This window comes from Diadema antillarum, unplaced genomic scaffold (genome assembly GCF_040938485.1).
Source record: "Diadema antillarum isolate AM-2024a unplaced genomic scaffold, OU_Dant_1.0 seq00000877_RagTag, whole genome shotgun sequence".
Lineage (NCBI taxonomy): Eukaryota > Metazoa > Echinodermata > Echinoidea > Diadematoida > Diadematidae > Diadema > Diadema antillarum.
This window is the reverse complement of record NW_027271741.1, coordinates 936,281-953,730: the sequence shown is the minus strand read 5'-3', so window position 1 is coordinate 953,730 and position 17,450 is coordinate 936,281. Positions and strand designations below refer to the sequence as shown.

The 17,450-nt window shown below is 39.2% G+C and overlaps 1 protein-coding gene across 1 annotated transcript in view; it reads right to left on the bottom strand.

The window, feature by feature from the left end:
* LOC139740759 (RRP12-like protein) overlaps positions 1-17,450 on the bottom strand; it is a 35,003-nt gene that overhangs the window by 3,233 nt on the left and 14,320 nt on the right. The window contains exons 11-25 of the mRNA XM_071651334.1: positions 17,255-17,422; positions 16,059-16,237; positions 14,038-14,159; positions 12,772-12,999; positions 11,442-11,590; positions 10,701-10,856; positions 8,561-8,719; positions 7,988-8,177; positions 7,251-7,358; positions 5,590-5,747; positions 4,693-4,784; positions 4,103-4,297; positions 2,701-2,900; positions 1,609-1,856; positions 835-913 (exon numbers count right to left, since the gene is read on the bottom strand). Coding sequence (XP_071507435.1) covers positions 835-913; positions 1,609-1,856; positions 2,701-2,900; positions 4,103-4,297; positions 4,693-4,784; positions 5,590-5,747; positions 7,251-7,358; positions 7,988-8,177; positions 8,561-8,719; positions 10,701-10,856; positions 11,442-11,590; positions 12,772-12,999; positions 14,038-14,159; positions 16,059-16,237; positions 17,255-17,422 — 2,431 coding nt within the window. The remainder of the gene's footprint in view (positions 1-834; positions 914-1,608; positions 1,857-2,700; positions 2,901-4,102; positions 4,298-4,692; positions 4,785-5,589; positions 5,748-7,250; positions 7,359-7,987; positions 8,178-8,560; positions 8,720-10,700; positions 10,857-11,441; positions 11,591-12,771; positions 13,000-14,037; positions 14,160-16,058; positions 16,238-17,254; positions 17,423-17,450) is intronic.

The following is a 17,450-nucleotide window of genomic DNA, read 5'->3' as shown; positions in this document are numbered from 1 at the left end:
CTGCCCAACATACATATATATAAATATGGCACGCACACACACATTATATATTGCCTTATGTCCTTGCATCAATGCTTGTTGCATATCACATACATGTGGCAAATTTCCATGATGGGGATTTCTTCTTCCTCCTTTTAAAAAAAATTAAACTTGGGCTTTTCAGGATTTTCTTTGGTTAATTGCTTCATATGATGCACTCTACTAAACAGGAATCTGATCATTCAATATGTCCTATACTGACACATCTACTTGTGAAAACACAACAAAACAAAAGCAAAACTCAAGACACTGTAAACTACAAGGGCATTTGTTACTGTAAGTGCAGAAATATTTGCAGTAAATAATTTCCCACATTTCGTGCTACTTTTGGCTGGCGCGAATTCTAACACTTGCGAAAATATCTTTATGATATTCTCCGCACATTTTGAACGGGTTTTGAATCATGGGTTTGTCAGTGGTACCTCCCTGGTACGAGAGTGTGTGTGCACATGTGCCTCAGTACTACTAGTGGCATTCATTGAAGCGAATGTGTGTTTGCAGTAGTTTCTGTGAAATGGATCGGGAAGCAAATATAATATATCAATTTCCATGCAGGAAAATGTCATATCGAATTCCATCTTTCTTTGAATTGGATGAAAACATACAAGTAAGGAATTTGTGTAGCGTGAATCCAAGAACCAAGAATCCAAGAATATGTTTTTGAGCCATTCAGCACAAAAGTTCATCTCACAAAAATATTGCCATTTACAGTACTATGCGAGTACAGAGTCTGAGAAACCTCAAGTGGCCGTAATAAAAACCTTGTCTAAGACCAAAGTGTGGAATCAAACCAACCTCGGTATTTTGTGGCACTCTCATCCTCGTCATCCGATACACTCAGGTCCTCAACCTTCCTCTTCTTGGATATGCGGAACTGGAGAAAAGGCAAAGGGGTTGGGGAGGGGGGGGGGGGGAGATTACTTTAGTAGCATTAACAATCTTACTGTCATGTCAACTACACTGTATATTCCAAACAATCCTGCAATGGTGAAATAGAAACATACATTTATATGTCATCACTGGAAACATATGATGTATCTCTACTCCTGTATTACTCTGTTTCACTGTCTTATCGTATCCTCCATACTATGACATGAAGGGAAGGTATTCATAGGACAATGCAAACATATGCTTCAATTTTTGACTTGCATGGGCCACAAAAGAAAGGGGACAAAAAAATGCCAGCTCAGAAAAGTGCATTCACATTCAGAAAAAACAACAACACCAAAATAATCGTTCTCTGATCAGTAGCAAATAAGAACTACACACTGCACCAACAAACTACACATATCTAAATACTGTCAATTTTTGTTTTCCATACTTTCTCCAGTTTCTCTTCTTTTCTTTAGCTGAAAAGAGAATGCATCCAAATTTTTGTTTACGGATTCATAAAAAACACACACAAAACAAACACTTCTATACCTATCAGTCACTTTACACTAGATCTGTTGTTTAGACCCCAAAACTATCCTCTTGTACACTTGACCGAACATCTCTTTATTTCTCACACCTCCTCCATATCTAAATTGCATGGTGGAATGTTGCTATCATTCATCCTCTTGAGTTTACCTTTGCAAATTCTTCATCCATCATATCCTCCAAGTCATCAATCCTTCCATCATCATCATTATCATCTCCCGGTCCTCCACCACGTTTTCTTCCTTTCCTCTTTCCTTCTTTCTTTCCTCCCTCCTTCTTCTCCTCCGCTTCCTCATCATCCATCTCAGCGATGAGGAGTCTGCCATCAGGGAGTGTCTTAAAGTTGTGTTTGATGTGTCCGGCTGACTGTGATTCCCTTGAAGCATCTGGCTTGGTGGCTGTACAGATGGAATTTATACAAATTTTTAAAAAAAGTTTATATATTGCTATAATTGTAATATGTGAAAATTGATAAATTCTACAGCAGTAAATGCTGCAATTACCACACTTCCTGCATCACTAAAATTTGATATCTTTATTCATTTATATATTCAATTTACATCATAACATATAATTTTGTAAGTATATCTTCAGAATATAATTTGTTGTTTGTTTGACTGTTTTTTTAGTCAAGTGTACTATGAAGAAAGCTGTGTAAAGTTTACTTGTGAATCATTCATAAAATATGAGGTAATTTTTTTTAGGCAATATTCATTCTTTTTTATTTTGATTACCTCTGTGGATATGATGCATGATAGTTCAATGTATTCTATATCGTTTGAAGGTATTCATATGAGCTTGCAATGTATTTTAGCCTTCAGGCTATGATTTAGCACATTTTTGTAAAACCAAATAAGCAATTCTAATAATAATAATAATGATAATAATTACCAGGAAATATGATTATGCCCAAGCATGAACAGTCAGTTTCCTTGACATATTATATGGATATAATAGTGATGTATCAACATACAAAATGTAGCGCACGGTAACAGGTATAAGGAGAGTGCGCAATAGTTCACTCTGTTAATCAACCATGGATTTAAAGCAGGAAGCTGCGTGCCATAAAACAGGCTTCTATATTGGGAAATTCAGTGATTTTCAGCATGCTTGTATGAATAGGAGTGAGCTGCTTGGCAGAGGTTTGTGCTCTCTGAATGCTTTTTCTAGTTTTGTCATATTTCTTTATAGAGGGATGCAACATATGAATTAATGATGTGGACGGGTTAATCACCAACTCACCAAGAACTCTCCTTGTGACACTAGGATCCAGGAAGTCAAGGGGGGTGTCATCTTGCTCTCCTTCTTTCAACCACGCCTTGCCTCGCTGGTGACTGGCCTGTTTCTTTGCCCTTTGACCCTTGACCCTGGCTGCAGCGTCCTTGGCATCCTCATCGTTCTCATCATCTTCTGAGTCAGTTTCTCGCAGGATCTCATCGATGCTACATTGCCCCCAAAACAAACAAAGAGAAAACAATTAACCTCCTGGCTTTCCTACATGATGCGTCAACATCAAAAAAAGGATATGAAGAGCTTTATTGCAAAATGAATCAAATCCATTCTTGTTCAGTTCAGATATCTAAAGCTGCTAAAAATCAAAGAAAATAAGAAAAATGAGATATTTCTGCAACTATTAAGAAAGGATAAGAATAGTTTAATCGCAAAACGAGTTAAATCCATTCTTGTTCAGTTGAGATATCGAAAGCTGCTAAAAATAAAGAAAATTAGAAAATTAGAGACATTTCTAATCATGACTTCAAGAACATTCCTTGTATTTTATAAGTGGGGTATTAATGGAAGGGCTTTATTTTACTCTATCTGATGGACTTAAGTTAAAAATGTCAAAAAATCGAGCTTAGCAAATTTTGCGATGAAACACTACATATCATGGTAATGTAGTTCCTCATTCTTGATTCTATTCATTCTCACAGATATATCTTTCAGATATTTTCTCACTCCCCCAGAAAATTTCTTAAGATTACAATAATGGTAAACTTCAATGCACACTTCCTTACCATTTGTCTCACCTGAAGGCAATTCAAGACAGCTCCACTTGCTCACAAAAATATTTGTCCAGGAAGTACTGCAAATGCAGAAATATCTGCAGTACATTAAATATCACAGATTTAGCACTGCTTTTGGGTAGCACAAATTCTAAAACTGGCAAAAAAGTATCTTCATGATTTTCCATGCACGCATTGAAACGGTCAAATTGAGCGCTCTGTCAGCTGATAAATACCACTACAATACTAGTAAGAAGCAAGTGTGTATGTGTCCTAGTATTCATTTAGCTAGTATCTAGTAGCTTTATGTGTTGGCTGTACACTCGGATGGATCATTTCTGTGTATGCAGTACTTAAACGTGTGCATTATGCACATTCGTAGTGCATAATGTTCGGCACCACTCATAGTCGTACGGTGAGGCACAATGCGTGTACATCAGTAGGTATATTGCGCAGTTAAGTAATTTATTTTCAGGCACAGAAATGCGAAATCTTATTCAGTCTTTTTCTGTGGATGAGATGTCAACATAGCACACAACTGCACAGGCAAATCTAAGAACCTGTAAATATGTTTCTGAGCCGCTCAGCGAAAAAACCTAATCGCACAAAAATGAAGATGTTTACAGTAATCCGTATCTCACCTCTCTGGTTTGGGTTTCTGTGGCACGAGGGCGTCGAAGGCCTCCGCATCTTCATCATCGCCCTCCTCCCCCTTTCCTCCTTGTCTCTCTGCCATCCTCATGGCCTTGTGCCTCTTGGTGCGGTCCTGCATCTTCTTGATGTTCTGCACCATCTTCAGGTGGTGCTCCGGGATCAGCTTCCGGATCATCTCGAACCTGTTGCCACGGTGACGAGGAAAAACGGTCCAATCGGAATAAGTCCATGTCAAGACATTATATCCGTCATTGACACACGTTACATGTAATTATATCTAAATACAGTTGGTGACAGAGCATGTTCATGAATAGTCTGTGTCAACTGGTCATATCAATCGTAATCACAAGCTGCCTAAAGACATAATTCTGTCAACAATGACTTTCATACGGCACAACCTGTAAGTATTTGTGCATCCTGACTATGAAATGGCAACTGTTTTGTTTCTAATCTGTTCTATATTTGTGCATTTGTGTTAATGATTACAAGCTAGGGATCGGTCAAACATCTTCATGAGTTTTAACAACCAAATAAAAACAGAGAAACTAAGGAATCTGAGAGCACATAAAATCCTCACCCAAACTTGCGAACAAAGCGGGAGTAGATTCCTTTGATGGGAACTCTGAGATTTCTCCTGTTGGATTCTTTCAAGCCTGCCATACTCTGAATCTGTCACGGACAAAAATAAACAAAGACACCAAAGTTATGATGATAGCACCAGCAAAAAAAAAAAAATATATATATATATATATATATATAATCTTGTCATTTTCACAAAGAACATGATTATATGATCTAAAATCATATGTGTTCACAAGCAATTTTACAATGACCGTTATGCAATATTCAACAGAAAAGAAAGGAAATGAGTACTGAATTCTGTGCCATGACACTGGCCAATTTCAGATTTCCTTGAGCAGTAAAAATTATAAAAGTAAAACAAAAAAAATTGTGCATTCTTCACTTCTGATAATACAGTTGTACCTTTAATATTACTATCATACAGTTAATGATATCCATTCAATCACTTAGAAATATTATACCAACAAAGAGAAATCAATCTGAATTGAGAGAGGATTAGATGGCTGAAATTCACTAAGTTTGATTTAGAACTACACTGACACTGGAAAAGGTTTGATGACCTTCTGTGACCAAACCAACACGTTCCTCATTGACACATATTTGATCAAAACCTTCACTTGCATGGAATTTCTATCATCATCTTATACGAAATGGGTTAACAGCAAAAGTTTTGCTGACCTCCCAGTTCATCAGTACCTTGAGAGAGGTACAGAGACAGACTGACAGACAGACAGACAGACAGACGGACAGACTGACAGACAGACAGACAGACAGACTGACAGACAGACAGACAGACAGACAGACAGACAGACAGACAGACAGACAGACGGACAGACAGACAGATAGCCAGCCAGACAGCCAGCCAGACAATCTATTGAAGATCTCTGCCCACCAGTTTCTCCACGTGCTGAGCAAGGGCAACGTCTGGGACCACTGTAGCAATGACTTTGATGAGGCCCAGGGCCGTTTTGAGCACTTCTCGCCCCTTAGCCTTCATGAGTGTGTCCACTGCATCTACCAGCTGCTCCAGCAGAACTCCTCTCATAATGTCTGATGGACAAAAGAAAAAAAAATAGAGAATTAAAATAGATAGATAGATAGGTAGATAGACAGACAGATAAATATATATATATATATATATATATATATATATAAATACATATATACATACATGTATATAAACAAATCAATAAATACATAAATAAATAAATACATACATGCATGTAAATAAATTAATTAATGAATACATATTACATACATATATACATACATACACAAAATTGTACATAAATGACGGACCTATTGATCAACTTAATAATGATGGCCTTGTTGGCGACTGTAAAATCCTGGAAGCCATTGACTGCCACAGGATTGCTACACCATGGCACTATTGGTACATTGTATCTCATGCAGAATACATCATCAGCAGGGAGGACAGAGTGAAGTACAACTAAAGTAAAGTATCAGTGGACATTACGTGATGTTATAGTCCACATACTAAGAATGTTGCAATAGGATTGGTCCAGAGCTGATCACGTGATGAAGCATAGTTTTGCCCATCACATCACCTGACAAGAAAAGTTCGTTACACTCTATGTTGATAGTCCCTTTTGTTTCGCTGATCTCCACACAGTCCACACAGTCCTAACGCAAGATGAGTACGCGCGAAATAAAAGTGCGTTGCACTGTGGACTGTCATGTGACCTAGGTCACTTGATAGTACACAGTGCAACGCACTTTCACTTCGGTCCTGCACTGTGCGCGCAGCAAATTCATTGTTTTGTCATCTACGTGCACACGTAGCCTAAGCCCTAAGGATACCTAAAGACAGCTAAAACGGTTTCAGATGTGGAATAAAATGGGAATTTCTAGGACCCTAGATGTGGAATATAAAGCATATAATCAACTTTTAGTTTCAGGCAATGAGACAAACTATCACGTCCTCGGCGATCTGAATGCGTACGCTATTTTTCCTCAGCTGCACTTCGGAAAGATAGCTACATCCAGATCGCCTCGGAAGTGATAGTTTGTCCCATCACCTTCACCAACGTTGATCATTTGCTTACTATTACGAGACATGCCAGAGTTGATATGTTGCCCTGCAAAGTCTGCGATGTGTTGAATGTGTAATTATTGATTCTTTAAATTCCATCTACACTAACCAGAACATCTACATGCTATGAATTTTACCAACCAGCACTAAAAAACACCATAAGAATCAAATAGCAAATGGCACAGCACTTTGGAATAAAAAATATGTCAGTAAAATTATCTAAAATAACTATAACAATACAGAACACCTAATATCCAGAAAAAAATAAAAGTGTCAAATAGATCTCCCCTGAATCAATAAACCTTTGACACAATATTCATGTTTTACCAGAAAGTAGCAAAGCTAAACATCCAAATTCTCTCAAAATGTGGCATTTATCACATCAATGTGGACAATGTGGAAATGTATGTGACTGAAAAAGGAAGCTAAATCTGCTTGCCTTCAGTCTAGCTCCCTCTGTTGATGGTCCAACTCATAAGAGAGAATTATGCAGAACCTACCTTTGTACTCAAAGAGAATCCTTGTGAGAGCCAGAACTGTGGCACTGACCATGTGAGGGGACCCCGCTAGTCCGGCTGCTAACATCTCCAGGTACTTACTGACACACACTGCATGGTAGAAGGTAAAAGTTTGTGGTTTGACTTTGAGTTCACTTGAGACCGATTGCAGTTAACATGTCGGACTTTGAGTAAGCAGCCATGTTGAAATAAAACAAACTCACTATCACACTAAATTCAAACTCACACTCAAAACTCAGAACACAGCCTGGCTGCCAGCACCTAAAAATACTTACTGATGCACATTACATGGTAGGACACGAGAGTTTGAGTTTGTGTTGAGTTTCAGTTTGAGTCAAAGGGGGCCTATGCTTTCACCCTGAGCAGAATCAGAGATGACAAAATATTCTGCTAGGATCAAAAGCTCAGGTCCCCTTTCTTATCAGTTTTCTTTCTGTGTGGTTACTGGGCTATCACTGATACTATCTTATATTCCAACCTAAACATCAATAGTCACTACATGAACTCCATCACACTTTTTAATAATCTTTTGTATGCAGATAGCCAGTGTATGAGCTTCATGCACTGGCTACACCTTTTCTTGGCTGGCCCAAACTTGAGAAGATGCTGCATTCTTTTTAGAATACAACCACCAAAGATATCTTTTTCCCAGCAGGAACGCATTTATTGCAACATGTTCAAGAGGGGCTAAGTGAAACCATAATTCTGTCGGAAACAACCTTCTCTTGGTTCCGTAGACCACTGAAGCAAAGTGTTCCCAATCTCCACCAGGAGGCCAAATGCCGACGCCCGTGCCTTCTGGTTGATTTCCTTGGTACAGAGGATGACCTCTGGTAGCACAGCAACTAGGAATGCCTCGTTCTCCGTTGGAAGACTCTTGACTATGTGATGCAGACATCGCAGACGAGGCTGGGAATGATGAGAAGGGCAAAAGGGGTGAAACAACAACAAAAAAGGTGGAAGGGCCATTTTTTGTTTTTCATGGCTCATAATGAAGGTGCTTGCTTCACATTTTGGATAGATATATGATTTTTTACTTTGAGAATAAAATGCCAACGTGAATACTATACGACAGCTGGCTAAGCTGATGCACGGAAAACTTGTTAAGGACCAAACCTCGATTTTTTACAACTGACAGCATATTCAACAACCACCCAATGTTATCTCTCCTTCATTTTTTACTACAAGAACAAGCCTTCACATTTTCAAGTTTTTTTCTTGACAATAACTTACACCAAAACTGACAAAGATTTTCAGGAAGGGGGCAGGGGTTGGGGAAGGGAGAGACTCACTGCTTTGGAAGATGGTGATGAGCTGGACAGAGACTTGAGGAGGACAGTCTTGAGGTCATCCAGGTTGACCTTGAGGAATTCCTGGGAGGCCTCGGAAACGCCCTCACACAGTTCCTCCAGCACCCTGTATGCCTTCTTCTCCATCGTCCGGTCTGTGCTCTGTGAAAAAGGAACAGGCATCAGCGTAAATACATCTGAACAACTTTTTTTCCCCCGTTACTGCGTGACCTGATGTAAGGATTAAAATGATCATTCCACAAACATTTCTCTGTTTCATTTCATATATTGTAACACCATATACAATTTCACAGTTTGTTTTATTTTCCCCAATTTCATGAGTAACTTGTTATTGGCAAATTCAACAACATGCGAATACCGTAAAGTTCCGTGTATAAGACGCACTATTTTTTCGTCGGAAAACGTTGAAAATCGGGGGTGCGTCGTATACATGGGTACAGTCGAATCACGGAAAAAAATTAGTCATGTACACCCAATTTTATATGGCCAACTTGGGGTCATGTATGCCCATCGACATTTGGAAGGTAAGCAATCACTAAAACTTACGGATAAAAGAGCGATCTTTCAATCTGGACATACACAAAAGCTGCAAATACGAGATACATCGGCCTTGTGCAGTAACGATGTATCAATCTGGCCATAGACAACAGCTGTATCAGCACTGCTGTACATGCTACCGATGTCAGTCTACCAAGCTACCAAGCTACCAACGGCCAACCTAGTAGCTGGAATACACGATGTACAGGTATCATTACTAAATTACCGATACCGTAAAACTTATCAATGTACTAGTATCAATATGGCCATAGACAAAAGCTGTAAAATACGGAGTAGGATCGACACTATGTCACCGTAAATATGAACGTTGTGTGAAGCATGCATGCATATCCATGTCGTTCGTTTGCTCTTCATTTCACGAGTGCGAGGCCAGCTAGGATAGCATAGCCACACTGTAGCTAGCTAGCTAGCTAGCAAGCCTTTGGCAAAGGCAGCAGCTGCAGAGAGTGCACACAGCGATCGGATCGAAGCGCGCTTGCCCGTTGCGCGCTGTGTGTGCAAGTCCATTGCTCTCTGTGTGCGTGTGCTGAAATTATAGCGAGCTGCCTTTTGCAAAAGGCTAGCACTGTGCATACAAACATGGTACAAGAGACACACATGTTACTGGTAACAGTGCATGAGTGTAATTACTGTACGCACCGTACGTCTTGCCGTATGATCCCTCTGCTACACTTGTTGATGTTTTTCTTATTTTTCGTAATGAACCTTCCAGTCTGACATGCGTCAATATGCGAGACACCCTCTGCTATGTATGACAGCAAAGATCGTACTGTACACTCATGAGTACGATATGCATGACACATGTACCACGATTGAAAGGTGAAACAATAGCAAGTGAGTACCGAGACAAGTCTCGCATTTTGCGTCTTCCATATTTTGTTGATGTCCGATGAATACCGTTAAAAGAAAATATAAAAGGAAACGAAAAATAGAGCAAATACATGCTGCATTCTAGGGAAATTCTGAGCTGAAATAATATGTATGACACACGCAATATTTGCGTGGACATTTTCGTGTTTTTTTTTTTTTTTTTTAATTTTAGGTCCGCAATTAGGGGTGCGTCTTATACACGGGTGCGTCTTATACACGGAACTTTACGGTATATGACACGAATGCGATGTGTTCATGTTCAATGTACATGCACTGATACACAGTACAAAGTGCATGAACAAGGTGTGTGATAATACAGTTTAAGGCACGCCCAATCTGTACATGGATGTGTGCTCTTCCCGATTTCTCCATACACTGCTCTACTCCATGATCCCAAATTTAACCAATCGCGAAATTGGTGGAAGTCCCAATTCACAAAAAATTAGACTCGCTAACCAGAGTAAATACATTAAGAGGACCCAGAATAAACTCAAATCAATTCAACACAAACTACAAAATATTGCAACATCAGTAGAATACATCAATGAAGTTTGAGGAAAATTAAACAATCTAGAATGCTAGAAATATTAAACTTCGTAATCAAGTAGTGTCATGAATTCACATTAAAATGTTCTTTGCCATTTCCAACAACAACAAGCCAAACCCTCAGTCTGAAGTAAGACTAAAATCTTACCTGTAGCATGGGGGTGATCATCTTGTAGAGCTTGGTCATGTGATCAGAGTCCACATGGGGTGTCATGGCAATAACCAGGTCCATGACAGCATGCTGCTGGTCCGGTGATTCCTTGTCCAGCTTTTGGCAGGCCTTGTCAGCCATGGTTGCAATCAACTGAACCAAACATCAAGGGATTGCAAAGTGAGGAAAATACAAAATAGCATGAACATCTCCAATATTCCTTGGGCCAGCTGTTCAATAGAGTACAGCCATGAAGACAGATGTACAGTGAGAATGTTTCTGAAACTTGTCAAGGAGGACATACAAAAAGTACGAGCACATGTGAACAACAATAATCTTATACTCCTGAAAAGTTCACTACATAATTATCTATATGCTAAATCTGTAAAAATGACAACTTGTAATTATGTGGGTTATGCCTATCACATGGTCAATTACATTGAAAAAAAAAAAATCTTGTGTAAAATACTTTAATGAAGGTTTGTTTTTTCCCTTCCTCCACAATACAAAACTGTAAATTATGATAGCCTATCATATTGCGATTGCGCTGATTTTAGCGACATTTAACTTAAAAGTGAATATGCAGATTTCCTTATCTATGGCTGATTCAAAATGGCCCATTACAAAGATCACTGCAAAGAACAATTATGCCTAGCTATCGTCACAGCAGGAGTTATACTACAAATATTTTCAATGGATTCTCAAAGCCCAATTGAAAAATGAGACCTGCTGGTGTACCTTTCGGTCAGCAATCTGGAGGTAGACTTTGATGGTCTCCAGAACTGCGTAGAGGCTGGGGTTTTCTCTAGACTTGCCACTAGTGTACAAGTTGAAGAGGATGGGCAGGTAGTTCTTGTCGAAGCGGGCCAGCTCTGCTCGGTTCTCCTCTGCCAAGGTAAAGAGAGGAGGGCATAGAAGAGTCAAGAGACATGTCATGAGGAGTCGAGAAAGCAGTCAAGAGAGGAGTGCAGAAAATAGTCAAGAGAAGAGTCAAGAAACAAACAAAGGAAGTCGAGAAAACAGTCAAGCTAGGAAACAGAATATAGTCAAGAGAGTATACACGACTTAATACTGTTGGATTTCTGTATAATTTAGTGAACAATTGAGCACACACACACACAAATAAATGTAACTTCTACATGAATACAGTATGTCCCCCAAAAAATTACAATCAGATTTTCGCATTGATAACACCCAATATGATTAAACTGTCTAAATGCTACTTCAGAGTCTTAAAATATAACATTGTAGCTCTACTTTGCAGAAAACCCCATTCAATTCAGTAAGCGGTCACAGAGAAATGTGGATTGTTGTAAAGCATGTCATGAGTCTGATTCTTCCAAGTTTAGCACTTCGATGCTCTTGTGTGTGAATACAATAGACAGAACTTGGAGGGAAGAGATTTCTGACATCCTCTACAAAACTCATTTCTCTTTGACCACTGAAGCAAATTAAACGGGGTTTTCTGTAAGATGTTGGCAATGAGTTATAGTTTCATACTCTGAATTTGTATTTAGATTGATTCTCTATATTTAAAGATATCATTGCGGAGGGTCCCGTTGTAATTTTCTTTGGGGGGACATACGTTACAAACAAAAAATATGAATGACAGCTATAGCCATAATCAACTTTTTCATTGCATTTTTTTTTTAACATAAAGTATAAATTACTCAGCAAGACCAAAAACTAATTTGAGGTGTTGATGGTCTCATTTCAGTTTACACAAGCCATAAATTCTTGTGTGAAATAACAAGGGCCATAATTCCAATTATCATGTTAGCACAGTCTTGCAGATTCAGGCATTACTAAACGACATACTCAATGCAATTACCATAGCAACAGCTATAAAGCAACATCCACGTAGCTATGAGCATTTCAGCTATGGCCCTGTCAATTACAAGCCAATTTTAATTACCATTCATTTTACATCTGTTAACAAAAAAGGGACTTGACGATTAAGAATGCTACTGATCACTACATTGTAGGAATGCTGGCTTGGAGTCCAAGCGACTAGATACACTCTACTGCTGTCCAATCTTACATAACTTTTTAAAAGTTGAATTCTTACCATTGTCTAGATTTGTCGTGATGAGATTGCGGAGCCCCGTGCAAACGTCCAGCCGGAGGTCCTGCCTCTCGTTGAGAGCAGTGCCGAGAATCTTTGCGATTCCCTTGAAGGATGTCGCTAGGTCCGTTGGATGCTTGCAGAATCCAGGTAGGAGAGACCAGATCTGGGACTGGAGTACATCGTAAGCCTTCCCCTGAACTTTATGTCCACCCTCCATCAGCTCCAGAGCTGAAAGAATTCCAGAGAGTAAGCCAATCAGATTCAGCTCATGTGAACATTGGTACAAATGGCCTTTCTTTTGTTTTTCCAGCTGGTTAGGCACTTCTTTCGTTTTCAGAGAGACATAACATGTAAGCTTGCACGACATGACAATTTATGAAATTCATGTTCACAGAAAGAATAAACTTGCATGGACCAAAATGGTCAATCGACACTGGGAAAAGAATCCATTTCATTGTTGTGCACTGAATGCATTACTTTGTAGCAAACTTTTTTCTGTCGATATTACTTAAAACCATGCTTGCTGTCACAGGTGGGTGTACTGGCAAGCACCATTTACAAGGATTACAGGAATAATCATTATATCACAGATGTTAATCTCAGTGAATTAAACCTCAACATGCCTGTCCTTTTTTCTGCTCATGTGCAAAGTGGAACTCCGAACTGGTTTATTCAACATCTGTCAGTAACAAGTCGATGGAATGTATACTTTTCATGAAAAATGAAATTTTGTGGAATTCTCCATACATTTTCTTTATATTGCTGTCCAGAATGATGTCATGAGGTGTAGTAGTCTTCCTATCCAGTGATGACGGCACCATAACTTTTGAAGTTACAGTCTGATTTTCCTCAAACTTTCACTGCTGTGTTCTGCTAATATTGCTGCTTTCACTCAATCCATATTATATATTTTGACTTTGGTTTCCTTCAGTTAACAAAAACAAGCAAAGAAACAAACAAATAAAACAAACCATGTATATAAACAAGAGCTCATGTAAAACCCAAGTATATTCAGCTTAAACTGTCTTCTCTGGGTCTTCACAGATCTGATATACAAGGGCTGATAATTTGTTTGACCATATTTACCACATATGTTTAATTCTTACAAGTTTTGGCGAGCAACTGCACCATCAATTATTCTTTATGCTCCACTGAAAACACAAAGCCATACAGTTGACTCAAGACTGTTAACCAAACAAATCCAGGCAGAGAACAAAACAAAAGAAAGCAAAACAACTGATACAGAGTTACAAAAGTGGAACTCACAGCGAGTCCGGAGTTTTGCAGCCAGCGGCAGGAAGTACGTGGTGAAGAATTGGAGTTCTGTGTTGGCCACGTTGTCCCTGATGACAGGAATTAGCCAGCTCCGGGGGAAGTCGTAGTTGTCTCTGTTTAAAGGAAAGTACCATCAAAAATTCTATTGTGTGGTCTTACGTAGTTGTAGCTATGGTGGTAATTGTGAGAAATATATCTCTGTGAGTTCTAAAGTAGTTTTTTAGACCTATTGTAAGGTTGTATGATGCATAGCTTTCTTGGTAACAAAATTACTGTTATATATTTCATTTACTAGCATTTAGGCATGCTTGTAACTACAACATGTCTGTGCCCCCTCCTGAAAGTACAGCTATCAACAGACTAAGAAATCATGGTGAGAATTGGTAGAGAGGCTATGTTGGCTATGACAAACACAACTAAAATTGATTTTGCTTGTGTATCAATCTTTTGAGATATGAACATTCTTTCTCTACTCGCGCAAAGCAATGGCTGATATGTTTGTACTGGCATCTTTGTCAATTTGTAGAAGACTTTAACCCTAATCCCACCAGGTTTTTTGAGGGATTTGAAACCACCGGGGGGCCTTTTTGGCCCCCCCCCCCCCCTTCAGGGCCCCATTTCATAAAAGATATTCGGATGGCAACTCTTGCTGGAATGGCAACTGCCAATAGCAACAGCCAGTCAGGAAGCTGGATTCTTGTCGTTACCATGACAATTGCCATTCCAGCAAGAATTGCTATCATATCAACTTTTTATGAAATGGGGGACAGATCTTGGTCGTGGATCGCGCGATCCTCGCAAAAATTTGCACTAAGGTAGAGGCCAATGTAATCTACAAGATTGTATAGTTAGATTTTTCAAATTTTAATTCATGTATTTTATATTAATTAATTTATGCTAATTTATGCAAAAACATTTTTTTTTTTGCCTATAAATCAAAAAATAAAGCTCCAAGACTTCTAATTTTTGGTGAACATATTCTTTTCAATATCCTCAATGATAATATTGAAGCAAAAATTCGGCTTCATAATTATTTCTTATGTATTTTATTGTTTATTAAATTTCTTATGTATTTCTTTGTTTTTTACTTTTTGTTTTTGTTATTTTTTTCGTCAAAATTTGTCGCAGAAACTTTTTAAAGCATAATTAGGCTAAAATAAATCATTATCAGCCATTGAAAGTAAAAATATTTATTTTTCTATGAATTAATTGCAAAAATACAATTTACATTGGATTTGTACACAAAATCATGTTTTTGAGCAATTTTTGGGTTGACGAATGTTTTTCAAAGGGGTGTGGCTTCCAAACAGTATGCCCGGGAGTGACAAATTTGGTCTCAAAAGTTGCGCGATACTTGAAAGAAAAAAGTAATAAAATGTCGCGGCTAGAGCATCACGCGTTAGGGAATAATCACGTGAAACGTCGAGAGGGGGGGGGGGGGCCAAAATGGCCCCCCCCCCCCCCCCCCCCGGTGGGAATAGGGTTAAAGCAACAGAAATGATCAGTAAAGAATAACTGTGAAACACCTGATAAATCAATGATGGCTCATCAACAATTTTGGTTGCTTATTTGCATTAATCACATGCTGCTATAATCTTTTCTACATAATTTGTCAGTTTATATTTGTCATGTATTCTATTGTTTAAAACAACATGTTGTGTTCCCCGCTGGTAAGAACACGGTGTCCCACAGTGTGAAACACAATGTTAAACACAGTGTAAAATCTCTTTACAGTGTTAAATTGGAGTGTTTAAACATTGTGAAAGCATTATGAATCATCAATCCACAGTGTGAAACAACAGTACTATGTGAACACTCTGCGAAAAAACACACTCCAGTGTGAAATCATCTTCACACTTAAATTTGAGCGTTTTCACATACAAGACTATGTGGACACACTGTGAACACACTGTGGGACACTGTGTTCTTTTCAGCAGGGCTGACAACTAGCTTATAAGCATGGGACAACACTGCTCACTTATGACACTCTTCTAGCTAACAGGTCTACTCACTCCTCTCCAGTGATGTGCAGGGGAACAGCCTGGAGCACGAGTCTGGGCCCCATGGCCAAAATGGCAGCCCCCATGGCCTTGTCCAGCTCATGCTTGTAGGCAAAGTGCTGCGACCCTCGAAGGTCACAGATGCTCTGCAGATTCTTGGCCATGAAGCTGTGCCCCTCCTTGCCAAATGCCTGCATGAGATGGAATACCAATTATCCTGTGCACAATTTTACGATTACAGAGATTTTTTTTTCATTTTCTTTACATACAATATTAGAAAAGGCTAATCTTTTCACCTTTCATCCTACAGAATTAACAAAATCAATAAAAGAACCTCATTTGTGTTATCATGTTCTTTCATTACAGCATAATATATCAATGAAATCAAACCATGCAAATCCGAGAGATGTGATCAAAGTGTGTAAATCTCTGTTACTTTGACTCACATGGTCGCCTCCACAATTCACAAACTATTGTAGGCATACAAGCACCCGCTTTAATAGAACAAGCCGAGGCAATTTCATGACATCACAATCGACAGCTGATAAAGATGCATGCATAATATTCTTCTATTCTTGAAATCAATACTGTAAACGTCAATATTTTCGCGCGATTAATTTTTCGCGCTGAGCGGCTCGAAAACGTATTCGCGGGTTCTTAAATTCGCGCTCCGCAGCAGGTTACTTTACTGTAGTACACATTCACTGCTTTCATCCAAAGCCTCTGCTACATAGCTTGCTATGCCAGCGTACGACAAGCGACGTAGCGAGCGGCTCGACTGCGAGTACAAGCACTCAAATACGTAGTACAGCTGTGACTCTAGTACCGTAGTCACGGGGGACTGTAGCATCGATGCGTGCGGTGCACACATGCATGCTACAGTACACAGCAATCTAGGGTATCGTCTCTTCGCACAGTACTTGTAGCGTAAACATGCCTGTACATTGTACTACGTAGCAGTATCATCGATGAAGCGCACACAATTCATCCCGTTCAAAATGTGCGTAGAAAATTGTGAAGATATATTCGCGCGTTTTTGAATTCGCGCTAGCCGAGCGTAGCGCGAAATCCGCGAAAATTAATGTACCGCGAAAATTTCCACGTTTACAGTAAATCATTGATTTCAGTTAAATTTCATGACATTACACTTTCATGTGGATTCTAAACGTGAACGTCAAGTCCAGTCAAATCTAAAATTCTAGTCCTACCTCGTAGAAGGCAGCTAGTATTTGCATCATCAGGCCCCAGGAGGAGTGGTACTTGTACGACAGACCTCTCTGGACGGCCTGGAACATCTTCCTGACCGTCGAGTCCTTGCTAGCCACGTCGGCTGCCAAGCTCTCCCTCATCGGCTTGACGCAGTTGCTTAGCAACGTCTGATGGCATCATGAATCAGGGAGAGGT